At 43.7% G+C, this 21,411-nt stretch overlaps 2 protein-coding genes across 2 annotated transcripts; one reads left to right on the forward strand and one right to left on the reverse strand.

Moving 5' to 3' along the window:
* The first annotated feature begins 1,048 nt into the window (after positions 1–1,048).
* On the forward strand, positions 1,049–10,080 carry zbtb49 (zinc finger and BTB domain containing 49). Its single transcript, XM_084062395.1, has 7 exons — positions 1,049–1,223; positions 2,274–3,388; positions 3,519–3,565; positions 3,826–3,899; positions 3,997–4,079; positions 5,308–5,469; positions 5,945–10,080. Exons 1-7 carry the CDS (start codon positions 1,072–1,074, stop codon positions 6,646–6,648), a joined length of 2,337 nt encoding a protein of 778 aa, XP_083918521.1. The 5' UTR covers positions 1,049–1,071; the 3' UTR covers positions 6,649–10,080.
* Positions 10,081–19,267: 9,187 nt separating this feature from the next.
* On the reverse strand, positions 19,268–21,156 carry LOC311048485 (lysophosphatidic acid receptor 4-like; the record flags this gene model as incomplete). Its single annotated transcript, XM_084061744.1, has 2 exons — positions 19,268–19,759; positions 20,689–21,156. 2 exons carry the CDS (start codon positions 21,154–21,156, stop codon positions 19,268–19,270), a joined length of 960 nt encoding a protein of 319 aa, XP_083917870.1.
* Between the last annotated feature and the right edge of the window lie 255 nt (positions 21,157–21,411).

Raw genomic sequence — 21,411 nt, forward strand, 5'->3', positions numbered from 1 at the left:
CTGTGATCATGACTGACTGCCTGGTGTTTAATGTTTATTGTTTATTGGGATCCCCATTAGCTACTACCTTAGCAGCAGCTACTCTTCCTGGTATTCCATGGTCCACACAGAAATAGATTGCATTGCATACTGTAACATGAATACATTTTACATCACAGTATAAGAAAAGAGTTAAAAACTTAAAATACAACCAAATGTAAAAAATACAATCTCGATTATATGGTGTATTAAATCATTGCATAAATACAACATCTTAATGATGCCTCACCATAGTTTCAATTTCAGGTCCACAAATACAGATATACCCATTCTGCACAGACCAAGAAACATTAAACAGTGTGCAGTATGTTAGTGTGTTAGCAAAAGCAGATTCCATGAGATATTTCTTCAATTTATTTTTAAAATCAGATTGACTTGTTGCCTGGCCCTGTATGAGTTGTGATGGAGCTATGCAGCTCTTTCATTGCTCTATACATTACTGTGTGTGTTTATTTGCTATTTCTGGCGTATGGAATAAAGTTCTCAGTCACGACTGATTTCTGTCATTTCCCTAAGATTAACGAGTATTAGAATGAGACTAGCCTCGATCTCCAGGCTTTTATTTTTGAGACAGACTAGCATGATTCTATTGCTGCTTACATTGTAAAAACATCTTCCATAAAAACCCCATGGTCGCAATCTGAAATTTCTTCAACTGTTTGGCTGTATGTAGAAAACACGTTATAGCAGGATCAGGTTTAGAATGATAATACTCTTAACATTAATCTACACATAGTGCTAATTGTTTAGGACAGTGCTTCTAGAAGTGGGGTCGGGGGACAAAATAACAGATATACAAGAGCTTGTACATCTGATATTTTTGAAAAAAAAATATTGAAAGTATTGGACAATTCTGAATAATTTAGATTTTTTGGGGGGATTCCCCCCCCCCCCCCCTTTCCTTTCATGCTGTTTCACAGATCACAGATTGGGACCGTCATAACTAAAATGTTCAGTCATAAGATGTGTTTTTGCTTTAATCATCATGGATCATTTCCCTATAGTTGCTGCAGTAATGTGATGTGAGGGACCATGGAGGCGTTGTCCAGCCACAGCTCCTACCTCCTGCAGCAGCTGCAGGAGCAGAGGATCCAGGGGCTGCTGTGTGACTGCATGCTGGTGGTCAAAGGGGTCTGCTTCAAAGCCCACAAGAACGTCCTGGCTGCTTTCAGCAGCTATTTCAGGTGCGTACTGTACGGCCTTGTTGTGACACCCATGGCCATGACTTTACATCAGTGGTTCTCAAAAGTTCTTTTAAAGGACAACTTTGTTTTCTTTACAACCAAGGTTTATGTTTTAGATTGTAATTAAAGTAAATAAAAAAATGTACTGCTTTCTATAGTTTTAGCAATTTTCGTGATCTTTTTTTTACAGTGGGCGGGGGCATTCTGTCCGGTGGCTAAATATGTCTTTTTTTACACAATAACCTGGTGTTTTCTTTATTATTATTTACAGTAGCTCTTCTAGCCCCCAATAATTGACATCTGGCCATCAAAGACCACAGGACCTTTTTTATTGTGTAAAAAAGGCATATTTAGCCACTGGACAGAATGTCCCCGCCCACTGTATAAAAATATTGCAAAAATTGCTAAAACTATAGAAAGCAGTAAATGAAAAAAGAAATAACACTCATCTTTTATTTACTTTAATTACAAGCTAAAATATAAACATTGGTTGTAAAAAACTAAAGTTGTCCTTTAATTTCAAGGACCCCCCATAATAACTCCATTTGTTCCATTTGTACACTCTCAGAGTTACAGACTTCCTATGCTGCATTCACACTGGCAGTAGGGCTGTCACGATTACACAATTTAAGGTGACGATTAATTGTGTTTTTGGCATTGAACATTGGAACATATGAATGACAATTACATTACTGTTTGCCTTTTAGGCTTCGTAATCACAAATTAAACAGGGCAGATAAATATGACAACTATTTTAAATACACAAAGAATGTAATAATTGTATATGTTAAAAAAGTTTAGCAACAATAGCGGAATATAGCTATATAGTTATAGTTACAAACTTCATGTCGCTGGCTTCCAATGAAAAATAATGGTAGACAGTAGCTTTGTATTAGCCAGTCTGCACGCAGCATAAGGATCCATTCAGAACTCCCTCAAGAAACCCTGAGGGTCCTTGGACCTCACTTTGAAAACCACTGCTTTACATTTTCCCACAAATCAAATATGTATAATAAAACATAACGTAACAGCGTTTGTTTTGCTTTGTAGGTCCTTGTTCCAGAATTCTCCAAGTCAGAAGAACGAAGTGTTCAACTTGGTAATTCAGGATGTCGGCGGCATCGGCCAAGTACTGGATTACATGTACACGTCCCATCTGGACATCAACCAAGATAATGTACAAGCACTCCTAGACATCGCGCAGTGCTTACAGGTCCCCAACATCCAGAACATGTGCAATGCGTTTCTCAAACCCTGTCCGCCGGCGGCGGAGACGCCGTCTTTCTCTCTGCCGGGCGCCCTGACCTCAGAGCACGATTGCCTCCTGGACAGCAGCAGTCTTCCTCACGACATGGACCTCCACTGCCCTTCATCTGAAGCCCAGAGGCCGAGCTTCAACGCCGACCTGGACCACGCCAAGAAGCTGTCCGCCTCGGTGGCCCACAGCGGCGCAAACTGCGAGATCGCCGACAAGCAGCTCGCCCACAGCTACAAGCTGCGGAACTTCTACAGCAAGCAGTACTTCAAACAGAGCGCGGTGGAAACCAGCAACGCCGCCTCGAATCAAGGCCCGAGTCCTTTGGTCATGATGGACGAGCAACAGTATCAGGCACACAACAACCACCCTACTGTTTGTACAGGAAGCGCCGGTCAGCCAAACCCTCCCTGCACCTCCACGCCAGTTGAAAAGACCTCCGGCCCCTCGTTACCGCCGGAGGAAACTTTAACCGCTCCTACTGCCGACCCGACAGACTCACTCAATAAGCCCATGCGCCCAAAGAAGACGGTGTATTTGAAAAAGTACAACTACCTACGGTCCCAGAAGACCTTGGAGGAGATGTGTGCCGAGCCACTCAGCATGCCAGTCGTCACTGGTCCCAAAGAGAGCCCCCAAGAACAGTCCCCAGTGCAAAACGAACCTCCAGAAGCTCCCACCGACTGCCTCGTGGAGAGCAGAGACGAGGTTCCTGAAACGGCACCTGATGCCCAATCACCCACATATGCAACTGTTCCCAGCCCCCCGCCTGTGGGTCAAGAGGAAGAAGACCCCAAGGTAGTGTCCGGCCCACCACTGCAGACGGGGCACAAGCAGTATTGCTGTGAAGTGTGCGGAAAGATCTTCAAACACCCAAGCAACCTAATGCTGCACAAGCGCATGCATACTGGTATTTCACTTTTCAACTTTTCATCATGAGCATCCGTGACATATAAAGTCTAAAGTATACATTCAATGTTTTCACATGAATATATGTTTTCTTTTAATAGAGAAAATTCTGCACTCCTTTTTTGTTGTAGGTGAGAAGCCGTTTCAATGTAATGTGTGCGGGAAAAACTTTTCACAGGTACGGTCTAGTGCTCAAGTTGTAATGCCCAATTTATACTTGATGGCACAGCGTGTTGAGCATCTGTAAATAAATGAACTACAAGCTCACAACACGTCGCGCGTCGTTGTGAGCTTGTAGATCTGCTATTTTCATGCTGTGTTGCACACAGAGTATAAATCAGGCACTAAGTATAAATCAGGCATCAGTAGTTAAAAGAGTTTTCATATGTTGTTGAGATTCTACTGATGAGTTGTGTTGTGGCTCTCTTGTTTCGACAGGCAGGTAATTTACAGACACATTTGCGGCGACACTCTGGAGAGAAACCATACATCTGTGAGCTATGTGGGAAAAGGTAAACTGTTTTGCTTGTAATATAAGTCTCTCTAGTTTCTCTAATAAATGCTCTAATTTGTTGTTGCCTGCTCTACTCAAATATCTTTGATCTCCAGCTTTGCGGCAGCAGGGGACGTTCAGCGTCACATCGTGGTCCACACAGGAGAGAAGCCACACCTATGCGACATATGTGGAAGAGGTAGGTAACTGCTCCAAACACTGGCACAGTAGCGCACACCAGTAGTAACTGTTGCTGACCACAGGAGATATACAAATGTTTAAAAGAGAGGAGGTTGCACAGCTCATAGCCACAATGCAAAACTTGTTATTTTGAAAAGAAGCCAACGTTTCGACAAGGTCTTCTTTGCGTAACTGCTCCAAACACACACAACAGCTGTAATTGTGGATCAGATTATTCAATTTTTCGGGGATAAACTGATATACTATATCAGAAGACAAGAATGAAGAATCGTATCAGTTCTGTAGTTGTAGGGTAGATTTTTGGAAGCCGATTGTGTATAGGTGACGTGGAATCACTGCTTGGGTGTCCTTAAGTGTTGCTCCCCAAAACTAATAATAATACTTGATTATCTCAAGACACATGTGTCTGGAAAGTGTAACCACTTGGTTATGGATGGAAAATAATCGGTATCGAGAAGAGGAAGAAAATCATCATAATAGAGTACAGAAGTCCTTACGTCACTCGTTCATCCCCTGGTTCGTAAAGTCATTTCTCTATGGAGAATAACATTGGGTCATCATAGAATCATCTCATATAAGAATTGTGGTCCAAAAATAAACAAACTGTCTCTGCGATATTGTCAGGGAGGTCGCTCTGTATCGTTTATGATAGTCAGTCACTCATATTTGATACAGTCTGTTTCTGGCGAAAATTTAACTACCGTAAATTTCGGACTATAAGCCAAGACTTTTTTCCCATTTTTCGACCCTGCGGCTTATATAACGGTGCGGCTTATCTATGGATTTTTATAGCTAACGGCCACTAGGGGACCTCCTAAATCTAGGAATTTTACACCCGCGGTTTATAGTCCAGTGCGGCTTATATATGTACAAATCATTCAATTTTACTGCTGCGGCTTATATTCAGGTGCGGCTTATAGTACGAAAATTACGGTAATTTGGCGAAAGTAACATTAGCGTTTTCTCACCGTCAGTTGATGCTTCATATCCATATGAGTCAAACCGACGGGATCATTTGTTTATTTTTGGAACACAGTTCTTATTTGAAGCGATATTAAACACGTCTATGGGAATTCAGAATGGGGTGGAAAACCACAAACCAGGTAGGATGTGTAAATTACGTCAGACTTCGGTGCTCTATAAGCCTTTTCCCACAAATTAGTCCTATTTTTGAGACACATCTAGTCCTGTGTTGTTCCGCTCTGAATGCTTGTGATGTCCCTCAGGTTTCAGCAATTTCAGCAATCTGAAGGAGCACAAGAAGACTCACACCGCCGACCAGACATGCACCTGTGACCAGTGTGGAAAGTCCTTCAACATGGAGAAGAAGTTACTGAAGCACAAGGCTCGTCATGCTGGGGAAAAAACACACCGCTGTGACACCTGTGGTAAGGAGGGAGCGCTCTTGTCTGGAAAGGCTGTCCAGATTCTGATTCTGAGTGATATGAATCCACTAGTTCACTCATGCAACACTGGTTAATGCAAAACAGATCCTTTTAAAGCAGTGGTTCTCAACCTTTTCTGGATCAGTACCCCCTTGAAAATCTCAAACGCATTCGTGGCCCACCCATCTGACCACTTAACACGGCAGCCGGCTTGGATCAATGGAACTAAAGTAGTATACTTTAAGTTTCTATTTATCGGTATCGCAATGAAAACATACCACCAGGGGCCCCGGCCCACAGGTTGAGAACCAGTGCTTTATAGTACGGCTACACGATTATGGCTAAAATGATAATTGCAGTTATTATTTTGTTCAATATTAGTTATCGTTTTTTTATGGTGGAAAATTGTGTTATTATTTGTTGCTCATTGTACTTGTAGTCAAATGGTAACGTAATGACCTCTGTGTGTTTTCACTAGGGAAGTGCTTCATTGACTCGGGGGACCTGCGGCGGCACGTGCGTTCGCACACCGGCGAGAGACCCTACCTCTGCAACACCTGTGGGAAGAGCTTCACCCGTTGCGCCCTGCTGAGGCGGCACAGCAGCACCAACTGCAGGGGTGCTCCAGAGGCCAGCCCTGAGCAGTCCAGCAGCTCAGACGGGACGGCCTCTCTCCCCAAGCCCGTCAGCCACGGCAGGCCTCCTGCTGCCTCCGGCGAGCAGTCTTTCCCCGCCATGTTGCCTCACCCGGGACTGGAGAAGCCCCCCTCGTCTTCCGCTCTAGCACAGCCGAAGCACAAAGACACTCCACCTCCCAGTACGCACCTCGGCCCAGCGTCTACCTCCAGCTCCCTCCCAGAGCTACGCTCCCTGGTGCCCCAGCATCTCCTGTCCGCCGTCCACCAGGAGAAGTGTCCGAACCCTGCGGCCTCGGAGCCCCTGAAGCCGGCCAAGCCCCACCTACCTCAGGAGGCGGTGTATGGTCACTACGTGGAGAGCGGGGCGGTGGAGATGGCGAGGCCCTACCTCCTTCCGGCAGACAGCCACTGCGTGTCCGTCACAGCGTCCAGTAGGGCCAGCAGTGGCTCCTACAGGGCCAGCGATGGCCAGTTCATCTCCAGTGTGACGCTATGGGGCCTGGCCATGAAAACTCTGCAGAATGAGAATGACATGGAGCAGTGAGGCTACATTATGTTCACATGAGCACAACGTGGCCTGTTGCGGCTACTTGCACTTTTTCACTAGTATTTCTAGACTACAACCATGGATGGATCAAAGACCAGGTCAGTACCCAGGGGCCCTTGACTACCAGGGCAGCCCTAGGCCGCAAGGCTTACCAATAATTTATTCAAATGTATATAGGTTAACACTCAAACACACGGACCCCTCATTCCACACAGTAAAAGGCCCATTCTATGTGGCCGTAACAGCCCCCCCGACCCTCCTATAGGGCCATTTTAGATTTAGTAAATCCTGTACCATGAAATGTGCTGAAAAGGTGCTTTCATGACCCAAGAATTATTGTATTATTAGTAGTTTGTGTGCTCATCTGATTGCCCATTCTGGGTAGCATGGGAGGCCCTGAAAAATATCTGGCCCAGGGGCCCCCGCAAGTCTTAATCCGTCCCTAAATACAACCGATGCCAGATTTATGGGTCTGATCCGATCCCGATTTTGTTTAGTTCTAGACCACTGATTACCGATAATTTCAAAAGCATAGAAGTGAAAGTCAGGTTGAAAGTGGTTAAAAATCGTGACACCGGTAGAATAATTGCAGATATTGGTGTAGTTTAAAAAAAAAGTGAAACCATTGCTGATATATCGGCCAAACCGCTTTATAGGTCTGTCTCTAAATATTTTCTTGGAATGTATAATAACAACAGTGTGAAGTATACATTATTACAATGATTTATTTGATCCAAAGCTGCCATCACTCACTATCAAGGCGAGCCGAGCAGCAAACATCTTCCAGGTTGTTCTAAACTTAACAGAAATCATACCGTACCACAGTTTGTTCCTTCCGACCTCACATTGTGATTGGCTGTGAGGCATTCATGAATGAGTATCGATATCTTCCGATAACAGCACTCCCAGTCCGAATGCATCCACCTTGTTTTAGAGCTCTTCACAGGTAAAAAAAAAACAGACCCGAACACTAATGGACCCATGAAATTTGGTCCGATTCCGAGCCGCTCCGAGATAAAAGAAATTACGTACCTGTTCCCTAATTGGACCCTTGAAATCTTTTCCGAGATCCGATTAGTTCCGAGACCCATACAGACCCAACCCAGACGGCTGAATATTAGATAGATAGATAGATAGATGCTTTATTGTCTTTGCAGAAATTCATTTTGTACCAAGCAGCCATCAGGATACAAAAAAATCACAAAACTAATAAATACGCACAATACATAGACCGATCACACAATACATTGACAATACTACACAGCTCCTCTCTTGCAGAGAGGGAAATAGAAAAGGCTACCAGTCATAGTTCAAGAGGCATCACATTACATTTTATGCACAGAACTGAGATGGGGCCTGTTTGTTCAGAAGTCCTATACTTGTGGGGACAAATGATCTTGAAGCCCTAGCCTGCAACATTGGTACTGTGTACCGTCGTCCTGATGGTAAAAGTTGGTATTGACTGTATAACGGGTGCGTTTATCCCAAGCAATGGCTTTCCCCTTCTAAGTACCTGGGTCTCATACAATGCTGTCATACTCTCAAGTCGTATCCTAGCTATCTTGCTGGATACATTGATGATATTATGGAGTTTGTTCTTATTAACCAATGATAATGAGCCATACCAGGAAACAAAACAAAAAGTTAATGCACTCTCCACGAAGGATCGATGGAAGAGCACCATTAAACCTTTTTCCACGTTATACTGTCTCAGTCTGCGCATAAAATGCAGCTTCTGCTGACCTTTCTTATAGATGGCATCAGTGTTGGAATTCCATGTCAGCTTGGAATCAATCGCTGTACCCAAGTACTTGTATTCCTCCATAGTCACTATTATCCCATCAATGACTCTTTTCTGGTGTGCATGAGCACTAGTCCTAAAATAAAATGTAACCTCCTTCGTTTTCTTGATATTCAACTGAAGGAAGTTACTCTTGCACCAACAAGCAAACTCATCCACTGTAGTTCGATAGCTTATCTCACCATCCTCAATCAGACCAACAATAGCTGTGTCGGCAAATTTAACAATATAGACTCAACGCTGCTATTTAGTAGGCTATTATTATTATCTGTGATGGCAGCACTTTGCCCTGTCTGCACAGCAAAATCCTCGTGCTTTTAACTCTGGGAGAGTGTAGACTATGAAATGAACCAAGCGGACCAATTTGTACACAATCCTGTGTTCATAGATAGCGGAATACATGATCGCACATTCCAAGTACGCATTTTGATTCCATGGGTATAGTTTGATGCCCTCTGAGTCTGTGCCATAGACTGGTCTGTGCGCTCTCCGCTCTCACTGAATTGACGGCGGCATGCGCGGCTCAACTTTGTTCTGCAGTGCGGTAATCCGATCCCACCCAGGTCAGTGTAATCATTGTAGCACTGTAATGCTTTTCTCTACCGATCAGCGCTGAGCACGAGTCTTATGGATATTATACATAATGATAAACAGAACCGACCCGGGTCCAAGTGATTTTGTTAAAACACGGATCTCGGGTCCTGTCGGGTATTTCCGGAATCGGGGGACCCATGAAGAGCTCTACCTTGTTTACCTCGCCTGTAACCTAGCAACGGATGCCCTCCACTGACAATTTGGTATAATGACAATAATACACTTGAGGGCAAGCTATGTGTGATATCGGCCCTTTGTCCGCAGCACACCACCGGTGGCAAAAAAACGGCCCAGTATAATAGTTCTCCCATTCGTGTATTATTGCTTAACCACTTAAACTCCAGCATCCGTATTCTAGGGGAACATTTTTCTGAAATTAGCAGATCGACAAGCTCACGACGCGAGCTTCTCCATCTGCTATTTTCAGCGAAGATATTTAATGTAGAGCGAAAACAGAAATGTCACTTGTATGTATAGAGATCAGCGTTTGGTGGTCTAGGGTGAATGTCAACTAAGAACAATCTTGTCTAAGGACAACTAATACATGTATGCAGTGATCTCAGGAATGTTCAGTTTGTGGACGTTGCACTACTCTTTATATAACATGAAATGCTGATCTATTTTCAAGTTGATCCATTTCAAATATTTATGTGTAATATTCAATAAAAATTGCACATGGTTTCTTGTTTGTTATTGTGTTAAATAGAAAGTGAAAAATATGGCACGCTAGGGAAGAGACATGTCAGTTGGCCCAAATTTCAGAAGGTTCTGCACCATGCATGAGTCAGTTTCCAGACAATGGCTCACTCAGAGTGAATACACAGCCACAACCATAGCATGTTATGCTCTTCCGATTATGCTTTGCCATGCAAAATCAAATGCACATATTGTGCACATTTGTTAATGTTATTTAGATAGCAATGTGTTTAGACAGATGCTAGGTTTGTTGTTTTCCTGGTATCATAGTAACTTTGCAGCACTTCATTGTTTTCTTTGCACTCTATTTACCTGACCATTTGCCCTGTTTTTTTGTTGACTACCGTTCAAGCTATTCACTCTGATCTCACACTTTGTAAGCCACTCTGGAGCCAAATGCCTAAATTGTACATTTTATTATGGCATCAGGTTGACAACAGAGGGAGCCAGAAGCCAGAGTGTAGTGTGTGGCAATGTTTTGCACTGTGAAAAGCCAACAGTGATGTACTAAAAAAAAAATTGTACTAAATTATTTTGTCATCTGAGACAAGCTTAACTTGAAATTCATCTCCACACTTTCTCATTGTATGAGAGACGTATTGGTTGAATATCAAACAAAAAAAAAGAAAAATAAGGTTAGTTTTAGGCAACATTGCACTGTATATCATTGCCGTATTATTGTGTAATGCTCATCCACTCTGGCCGAGTGCCTCAAGGTATGCACATTGTTCATGAGCATGATTTAGCTGATATGGGGAGTGAGCATGTTGCATACAGTCATTGCTGAATAAGCTCCACAATCCACACACAGGCGGTAAACATTGCTGCTGTGAAATCAAAGTGCAGCAGTGTGCCGAGGGTGGAAGCATTCATGGCAAGATAAGCAGCTGATAATTGGCCATCATTGTCACAACATATAGGCCTCCTTTACCCCCATGCCCACCAGATTAGTTGCCTAGCAACACATGGGGGATCAGTCTGTTGTCATGGCGTTTACTTTCCTCCGTTGCCCTCTAGATTGGTGCTCCCTCACTAATGGTGGACGAGAGAAATGGAGACCTGGGGTGGGGGAGCGGACTTGACCCTGCGTGCGTGCTCTCTGTTCTCTGAACAGACCTGTGTTATTGCCCTCCGACTCACTGTTGGGTGGAAACCTTGTATCTCCAGAGTTGTTACTTTTTAGGAAATGGAATAAAAAAAAGAACCTGTGTTCCGATGGAACCAATAGTTATTTACTCAGAAGCTGCTATTAATACCTCTCATTGGTTAAATATCTATAAAACCCACAGAGCCACTTAACCATTTTCACTCAAAAATAGCCGCTCTACAAGCTCACTTGTAGATCGGCTATTTTTGCTACTTTTGTGTGACACTAGTATGCCGAGGTAAGGAATTCATTAATGAAAAAATATCACACCCTGTGTGAAGGGGCGGGGCTTAAGTGTCCGCGGGGCTTAAGTGTCCGTGTGTGTGTGTGTGTGTGTGTGTGTGCGTGTGTTTGTATGTGTTGCTTCTTTGCCGTGCTCATCCCGTGCTCATCCGGACGGACGGACGGACAGACAAGCAGTGGCACGTGTGGCCAATGAGAGGAGAGATGGCATAGCCGTGTGTGTGTGTGTGTGTGTGTGTGTGTGTGCGTGTGTTTGTATGTGTTGCTTCTTTGCCGTGCTCATCCGGACGGACGGACGGACGGACAAAGTCAAGTGTAGAGCGGTTGGCACCGCTAAAAATATAAAAAAGTTGAAATATGGAGATGGAAGGTTTCTGCCCTACAGCGACACTATGCATGCATGGATGAGTCGGGGCTTGAACCATGCAGGGACCTTCAGACTGACAGGTAGACACTTTACAGACTGAGCCAGTAGAACCACAGACTTACGTTTGAGAGGAGGCTTCATTTTTTCACGTACAAACTGCTCCTCAGCTGGGACTTAAGATAATGGTCCATAGATTGTGTGTAGAATGTTTCACACAAATTGCTCAAAATTCACGGGAGAATTTGTTTTTGTTTTATGGCCATGTCCACATATAGTGCAGCTGCCGTAAAAAAAGATTTCTATGTTGCCTAGTGCCCTTGGTTGTTAGGCTGTTTACTGTTTTGCATCATCACAAACAGTTTGTTGCTTGGATGATGTTTGTCCTTTATAATCCTTTTTGCTCTGCCCAAGCTCCTATACTCTCATAAATGTCCTGCAGAGCAAGAAGAGAGCATCCAGTCAGTGGTACGTTCCGCAGACCTCACCACCTTTTGGAGCGGACTGGTCGTAGGTCCTGATAGAGCTCTGCCCATATCATATGGCCATGCCCCCTGCCAGGATGCTCTGAGTTGTTGCGAAAAAAGATCTGTCTGTAGGGCTGTATAGGGCCCACCACCACTGTGTCGTCAGCAAACTTGACGATGGTATTTGGTCTGTTCCTACTAGCCACGCAGTCATAGGTGGGGAGAGGCAGTACAGCAGGGGACTCAGTAAGCAGCCCTGGGGGGCGCCTGTATTCAGGGTGAGAGGGGTAGAGGTGTGTTTTCCCACCCTGGCCACCTGGGGTCTGCCATTTTACTGACCAGACTAGTGGGGATAATGGTGTTAAATCAAAGGCAGAGCATAGCACGTACTTCCCCACATTGCTGTTTTCAAAGGTGAGAGAGGGTGGTGTGCAGTACCGGAGATGCCGTTGTCGGTGGATCAATTGGGGCGGTAGGCAAATTGTAGCGGGTCAAGGGAGCGTGGTAAATGACAACTTTGTGTTTTGATATTTTGTGGTACCGTACTCATATGTAGTATTGACTCCATATATCTATGGAGTCAATACAAATTTAATTAAAAATAAATATATATATATATATATATATATATATATATATATATAGACTATTTTTTTCAAAATGCTCTGTGACATCTGAGAAATGTCCCATTCTCTCTCCTCCTACACTGTAAAAACGTTGCTGTGTGCACTGCATGTTGTCTCTCAGCTCTCTCTCTCTCCAGAAGTTAATCCTGATTATATACGCTGTCGAACTGGTGCAGAATGAGACCAGGGCTAATGCCTTTTTACCCAGAAACATTTCCAAAAGCTCGCCTTTTGTTTCAGTATCTAATCATATTCTGTTGCTTTGTGTTTTCACAGGCGTGCCATGATAGGTTTAATTAACAACTCACTGTGAAAAATATGATTCCACCCTTAATCAGCCGACTGTGACATTTTGGTGCAGAGAATTAGTGGAACACTGCTGAAGCACATGGGCCATGGTGTTTCATATCAGTTTTTCTTTTTCTTTTGGGGGGGAATTGTTGAGTGACAACTCCTCCCTGTCCACAGCTGACAATGAAATGCACCGTACTGTACCAATCAATTTAGACCAGTGGTTCTCGATGCGGGGACCCTCAGGCGTCCTTGAGGGGGTTCCAGGGAGTCCCTGCAGCTAATGGGATGATATCTTCACTATTATTACATGTACAAGTAATACAACTAGAGAACATACACAAATGGCTATTTTGATCCGTTTAACGGTCTATTGCATTTAAGGAATTCTGGACAAAAAGACCAAAGTATGTCTAACAATAAAAACAAATCTTAGATTGGGGTCCCTGCAGTCTCCAGAGATAAATATGAGCATCCCCCGAGGTTGCCTACATTCCTTGATCTCTTGGCATTTGACTATACGTTTAGACTTTTTTTTCTTAACCCATTTAGACCTGTTTACACCGTTGCACGTCTACGTCACTCATTTTAGATGTTGATGTATTTATTTATTTATTAACAATTACACAAATCTCTGTATGTCTGTCTTTTGTGTTATTATTAGATTTTTTAGATTTTTTATGAACATTAGGGATGCTTGAGGAACATTGCTCCTATATTAAATACCTTCTCTTGAACGTTCAAGTGGCAGTGTGCTGGTATATCTTTTATTGTTGCTTTCATCCAATGAACACTAGGACGAATGAAAGTCATTTTCAGTAAAGGCTAATGGTTAAAGCTCCAAAATGTTTCCATCTGCTAGAGAGACTGAGAAAAATATATATTTTTTCAGCCTGATCTCACAGAACTCTGTGAAATAGCACGGAATGAAAATTCCTTAAAATAGACGTCTAGAAAACCCGAAAACCTGTGCATATGAGGAAGCAGAGCAGTCCCCACAACATGATTTACAGTTCTGTGCCTATCGGTATACAATCTGGGAACCCATTGCCAAATAAAAAGGAAAAACAGCGCCCTCTGATGTTTTTTAGCGGCGGATATTAGCCCTCTATACCTGGCTTTTGCGTCAACGTTCTGATTGGTCAGGCTCGCCAAGGTTCTGATTGGTCAGGTCCGTCAACGTTCTGATTGGTCAGGCCCGCCAAGGTTCTGATTGGTCAGGTCCGTCAACGTTCTGATTGGTCAGGCCCGTCGAGGTTCTGATTGGTCAGGTCCGTCAACGTTCTGATTGGTCAGGCCCGTCAACGTTCTGATTGGTCAGGCCCGTCAACGTTCTGATTGGTCAGGCAAGGGAACTATTCATGACATCAATATTATATCATGAATACAAAATTAGATGGTTTATATAAACTGTAAAAGTCCGGAACATAAACACTCTGGGTACGGCTTATAAATTGTATAGATTATTTCATAACACATACATATCTTTCTGGTACCACATTTATACACACGCACACACAAAGTTTATTTTTTAGGTACCCACTCTATCAGCTATGACAGATCAGTTTTTGCCACTTACCTTGGAATGCATTTGGTGATTCGCTTCCAATGGCACTATTTAGTGCCACTGGAAGCCTTGAAATAAATTTACAGAGATTCAATATTGTTTCTCTAGTAGAAACACATATCTATGACAAAATATATCAAAGGCGCCGCTACCTTCACACAGGTGTGATTTTTACCCTTTCACTTGGCTCTGGGGGGAGCTAAATGGAGCACCCGTGTGCAAGGAAACCGGGGTTTTTGGTCTGCCCTCAGCACTCCACTTCCGGTGATGCGCTTATGTTTTCATTCCCACTAACAATATTTCTACACGGAACACTAACACCACTTCTCCCAGAGAACATGGATCGTTTTGGTTATAAGCCCACTTGTTTCTATGATGAAAGAGCGACTTAAAATGTGAATATCTTTCCGTGGTTTTGTCTGCTCTGAGGACGCTATTGTTAAATGAGTTTTGGTTTGTTTTCAGTGGGAAGCGAGAGCAGACAGTAAATCCCGCCCACTACATTTGATTTGGTAAAGCGCAGCCTGCTTCCTGATCTGAAGGCACGCCCACATGTAGGCCAGTGCGTACACGTTATGACGAACCCCCCCAACAGATTCAAGCGGAGAGCAGAATCTGTTCTTGAGAGATTAATCTGTATATAACTCGGACGGCGCTGAGTAGACTCAAGCGAACGTTGCAACGTTCAGCACGGCAACTCGCTCGCTTTAGCTTGCTCGGTGGTGCATCACCAATCACCACCGAGGTTGATATTTTTTGTGAACGTTGTCAATTCTGTCAAGTTTTTTCCAGAAAACTAAGGATTTAGAAGGCGTTTGTAGGATCGGCCTCAGGTCTAAATGGGTTTGTTAATCCAGCTCTTACCACAACACAGTATTCAACGCGCTTCAAATTTCATCAGCATGCAGAGGTTCCCTGGCACCAGTTCCAGTCGAGTGCTAATTGCTGTGAGAGTTGTCACTTTGCAGCGTTGGATGAGATTGAAGCAAAGTGTCTCACTGAGTCTCTGTGGTTGAATTCCTCAGTGTGTCGCAAATATGAAAGAGGCTTAAACAGGGGATAATAATGGTGATTGTTCACACTGTCCCTATGCTGGCTAATATAGCACTTACTACGGTATGTCTACATCAGTGGTTCTCTTTCAAACATTTTCATGTTAAGGACCCCCAAATTAACCAGACAATATTTTGTGCCAGGAACCAAACATTCCACTTGCCACTCACACAATGCACAAATGGCTGAGTTGGCCAGATGCTGTAGCGTTGCTCCAACGATATCTTCACCAGAGTCTCCTGTGATAAGTTACAGAAATTTTAACCATGCCTTGTTTATTACAGCTGCAGTGTTTTTGGCTTATAGTCAGACACACGCATGCATGCACGCACGCACGCACGCTCCCCCCTTTTCTTCCTTTTCTCGTTTAGTGGAAATAACAAAACCGATTGCACAAAAACGAAAAACTGCACAAGAGACTATTCTGATTTTCAGAGACATGAGACATGCATAGAGACAACTAGTTTTAGTCTTATTCAAGATATCTTCAATAGCAGATCTACAAGCTCACAACAATGTATTGCGATGTGACGTCTTGTGAGCATGTAGATCCGCTATTTTTGCTATTTCTCTGACATCGTTTAATCTTGCCCCTGACTAATACATTTCACTAAAATAAATCTACTTCAAAAAGTAATAAAAAAACTGAAATTGAAAACATGAGCAGCCTGCTTCCTGATCTGAAGGCACGCCCACATGTAGGCCAGTGCGTACACGTTATGAACATGAAGTCAAAACGAAATAAAAATAACTACTGAAACATTCAAAACTGTACTAACCTTGCCTTGCATCCCCTATAGCCCAGGGGGAATAGAAGTGGCTGGAAAGTTGACAATTTTGCTGTTATATAGCTATTCACATCCATGTTGCCAAAGTGTGCTTTGAAAACACGTTTCCATGAGGGGGAAATGGAGGCTTCTGCAAAGATGATTGGACACATCCAGGATCCCTTCAGGTACTTTGGCACCTACCGGTATGTGCACACCACCACTCCACCAGGATGTGTGTGCAGCACCGTGGCCGCGTGCCACTATAGCTTGATCTTGAAACAGTCACTCACATAAGAACTGGTACAGTACACACCCATGGGCACTTCTGCCTTTTTATTAAATAATATGGGCAGAAACCTCTTAGCGTTGCAACATGCTGCACTGATGACACAGGCTGCCACGTGGGATTAATATTTTGTATAACTGTGGTTGCGCTCCCCTGCCGTTGCCCTGGCACTGTCATGTACTGTATGTGTACACTGACATGATTTATTTCTGCTCCTAATTGATGGCTCACCTGCACAAGAGACTATTCTGATAGAAGCATTTCAGCTTGTTGCTATTCAAACAACTGATTCTACCCATGCAGCCATTTAACTGCCTGATTTTATTGCTATTTTTAAACATATACTACTGTATACGTTATATTGACATTGTTTAATTGTCTCCGCCAGGAGAGTTTGTTTTCACTTTCCGTCAGCCAAGCAAACATTGGTCGAGCCTCACGTGACACTTGACAATACGGTGAAATAGTGTGATCTGATTGGCTAGTGACATATAACGGGCTATAAATACATGTGTCACTTTCAAAGAGTCTTTGCCTCTTTCAAAGTGAGGTAAGACAGGAATAATCACGAAATGGCTGAGAAATGGCGGATACTGTAACAATTGGATAGGACACTTACACAGACAGGACAGATAGGACACTTACACAGACAGGACGGATAGGACACTTACATAGACAGGACGGATAGGACACTTATACAGACAGGACGGATAGGACACTTATACAGACAGGACGGATAGGACACTTATACAGACAGGACGGATAGGACACTTATACAGACGGATAGGACACTTGTGTCATGTTACTATGACACAGTAATATGTTCTATTTTTTGTAAGAATTAGAACATTCCCAACATTATTGTTGTTATTGTCTACGCCAGGAGACATTGTTTTCACTTTCCGTGAAACAAGGTAACATTGGTCAAGCCTCACGTGACACGTGACAATACGGTGAAATAGTGTGATCTGATTGGCTAGTGACGTATAGCGGCCTATAAATACATGTGTCACTTTGAAAGAGTCTTAGCCTCTTTCAAAGTGAGGTAAGACAGGAATAATCACGAAATGGCTGAGAAATGGCGGATATACTGTAACAATTGGATAGGACACTTACACAGACAGGACAGATAGGACACTTACACAGACAGGACGGATAGGACACTTACATAGACAGGAGTGATAGGACACTTACACAGACAGGACGGATAGGACACTTACATAGACAGGACGGATAGGACACTTATACAGACAGGACGGATAGGACACTTATACAGACAGGACGGATAGGACACTTATACAGACAGGACGGATAGGACACTTATACAGACAGGACGGATAGGACAGTTATACAGACGGATAGGACACTTGTGTCATGTTACTATGACACAGTAACATGTTCTATTTTTTGTAAGAATTAGAACATTCCCAACATTCCCAACACAAGTCTGCTGGCGGAGACTTGTGCTCCGAGGAGCACTTTTTCTAGTTAGGATTTGTTTTTATATATCTGACTTGTTTTCCTTGTTTCTTTCCTTCTCTATTCTTTAAACCTTTCTTCAAACTGAAAATGATGGGAGCTTATACAATAAGAATTTCACCCACTCTTTTACACCTGTGATGTGACAATAAAATTAAATCATACTGAGCCACCAGATCACTCCATGACAGCTCACACATCTTGAATTACTCTTTGACCTCTACATGTTTCTTTCTGCTTTACCTTCATTTACCCAGAGGAGGTTGACTGAGCATGAGTGCACTTTTCCAGCTTCACGTCTATCTACGTGTTTTGAGCTTGTCGATCTGCTATTTTAGCTATGTTTTTATTTGAATCCTGAAAAGTAACAGTTTTGGACAAATGAGGTGTCCACCCAACAGAGACAATATTTCGGTCTGTCTGGGGCATGTGATGACAATGTTTTGGGGTTGTGTGTGGGTTTGTACCTTAAACACATCACCGGACCCCCAGCCTACGAACAACCTCAAAACACACATTAGCAAGAAGGGATTTGCAAAAGCTTTTTTCTCCTGCCCGCACTTTCAAAATATGTTTTCTTGCAATCTGGGAATTTCATAGAGTTTGTGGAGGGTACAGCTAACAAAAGACTCAACATGTTTCTAGATGAAAAATAGACTATTTCATGACTTTTCCTTGTGCTCTAGCAACTTGGAAAACTTAACAGAGCCAAATAACATGCTCAGTTTTTCTTTTTTATGTTAAATACTTTGTTTAATTCTGATTGTGTCAACGTCAATAGTACATACATTTAAAGCTGCACTACAAGATTTATAAGCAAAAATACATGTTTTATTAATCTAAATCACATATAATAAGGCATTGGAAATGTATAAGATCAGTCCATAACATACCGTACATTTACCACATTTTCAGCTTCACCCAGCTGATGGCTGATCAGATGATGCGTTAAGTGGGAAGTCGTTGGATCAGCGGATCTTCCCAAAATATCGATAAAACCGCAAATCCATATATGGAGTACACTGATGTCATCAATATGACATCATAGTACTGACATCATACACTGGCCTGGACTCCATATTTGGGCATGCCTGACTCGGGCACAACTGGTATTGCGGGCACAACTGGTATTGCATTAACCTGGTGGAGCATACATTTCCAACTTGCATCGTTCATGACTTGCATCACTCTCGAGTAGCCCGACGCAAAAATATGGCCACCGGTCTAGTCCCTTAAACATTGATAAGTTCCTCGGTTTGGTGGTTGCACTGAATAGAGCTCTGACTGTTCAATTGGAACTTCTTTCTCCTAGCGTTCAAGTTCACCCTCCTCCTGAATGTCTCTGTGGTGAAATAGTACACGATGGGGTCTAACATGGCGTTGAGGCACGCCACCATCAGGGTGTAGCGGTACGCACCCAGTAGGGGGCAGGGCGTGTCCTCCCTGTAGAGATAGAGCAGGCCGAGGACGGTGTGGTACGGGAGGAAGCTCAGGAGGAAGATGAAGAGGCTGCCACCGATCAGCCTCTTGATCTTCTTGCTGTTGACCAGGTGCGTCTGGGCCACGGGGCTGCGCTGGATGGCCCTGAGCAGACCCCAGGAGCAGGCCAGCATCGCGCTTAACGGGATCCCGAACCCTACGGACAGCGTTGAAAAAAGGATTCCCGGCTGCGTGTAGGTGTAGACGGGCAAGTTTCCAAAGCAGCGTGGCTCCAAATCCTCATGCTGTTTGAATCAGAATCAGAATCAGAATTATTTTCTAATTATACAAAGCTACTCAGGTCCAGTCTACTAAGCCTCAGGTTCCAATTCTACAAAATGTCTTCTAAATCATAACAGTTTTATGAAATACCTATGTTGCTATATCAGTGGTTCTCAAACCTTCTCATGTCAAGGACCCCCAAAATTATATGTATTTGGCCGCCGACCCCATCTGAAAATGTGTTGTTCCAGGGACCCCAGAAGCAAAGATTTGAGTTAAAAATGTTTGCTTTAAAAATATATTATTCAAAGATTTGCACAAAAATAGCAGATCTACAAGCTCATAAGCTTGTATATCTGCTATTTTTGAATAGCCAAAGTATAAAATAATGGTTTAAGTGGTTACACAGATGCGTTAAGTGGTAAACAATCTGGGAACCCATCGCCAAATAAAAAGGAAAAACAGCGCCTTCTGCTGTTTTTTACTCTGGGCCGAGCTAAATGGAGCACCCGTGCGATAGGAAAACAGGGTTTTGGTCTGCCCTCAGCGCTCCACTTCCGGTGGTACGCTTATGTTTTCATTCCCACTAACAATATTTCTACACAGAACACTAACACCACTTCTCCCAGAGAACATGGATCGTTTTGGTTATAAGCCCACTTGTTTCTATGATGAAAGAGCAAGTGAAAATGTGAATATTAAATGAGTTTCAGTTTGTTTTCAGTGGGAAGGGAGCCACAGACAGTTAATCCCGCCCACTACATTTGATTGGGTAAAGCGCGGCCTGCTTCCTGATATGAAGGCACGCCCACTTGTAAGCGAACGCGCGCACGTTCTGAACGGGGCTCTCGACAGATTCAGTAGCGTAGCTCTGAATCTGTTCTTGAGAGATTAAGTGGTAAATGATTCCACTTGTTTTATTATGAACACAGATGGCAGCCTGCATACGTACTTTCTGCAAAAGGCGGCTCGGCAGGCTGGAGCCGAAGGTGAAGATCCAGATGCCGACGCACACCGCTGCGGACTTCTTCCGGCCCTCCTGTACGCGAGACGACATGGGGAAGGAGACGGCCATGCAGCGGTCGAAGCAGTTGCAGGTGAGGAGAAAGATGCTGCTGTACATGTTGACCAGCAGCACCAGGCCAGCCCAATCACACAGCCACTGAGGGAGAGCAAAGCCCAGGTGATGGTAGATCCTCAGAGGCAGCACCAGGACCAGGAGCAGATCCGCCACGGCTAAATTGGTCATGTAGACGGTGGTGTGTGACATGCAGGACTTGCTGTTGAAGCGGCAGAAAACGAAGAGGGCCGTGAGGTTGGAGACGAGGCCCACGATGAAGGTGGTGCTGTAAACCACGACAAAGATTGCGCCAATCTCCCCCGTGGAGCTGTCGTCACAGCTGGTTGTGTTGTTTGACATGGTGGCCTCAATGAGCAAGAACAAAAGGGAGAGACAAGGGATGAGCTCTAGAGCATCTGATTTGCTTCTATTCTGCTTTATTGACTCAGCTTGCCTGATGATGCAGGACAAAACACAATGTACTGCCAATCTCAGCTTCAAGGCCAAAACTGCCTAACCTCAGTGACAGTGGTGGACATTACTCAAGTAAGTGTAGCTACATTGAGTACTGTACTTAAGTTTGTAATTTGGGGCTAACACCCCCCCCCCCCCCAA

The sequence above is a fragment of the Gymnoscopelus microlampas genome (assembly GCF_963454915.1).
Source record: "Gymnoscopelus microlampas genome assembly, chromosome: 7".
Classification (NCBI taxonomy): domain Eukaryota; kingdom Metazoa; phylum Chordata; class Actinopteri; order Myctophiformes; family Myctophidae; genus Gymnoscopelus; species Gymnoscopelus microlampas.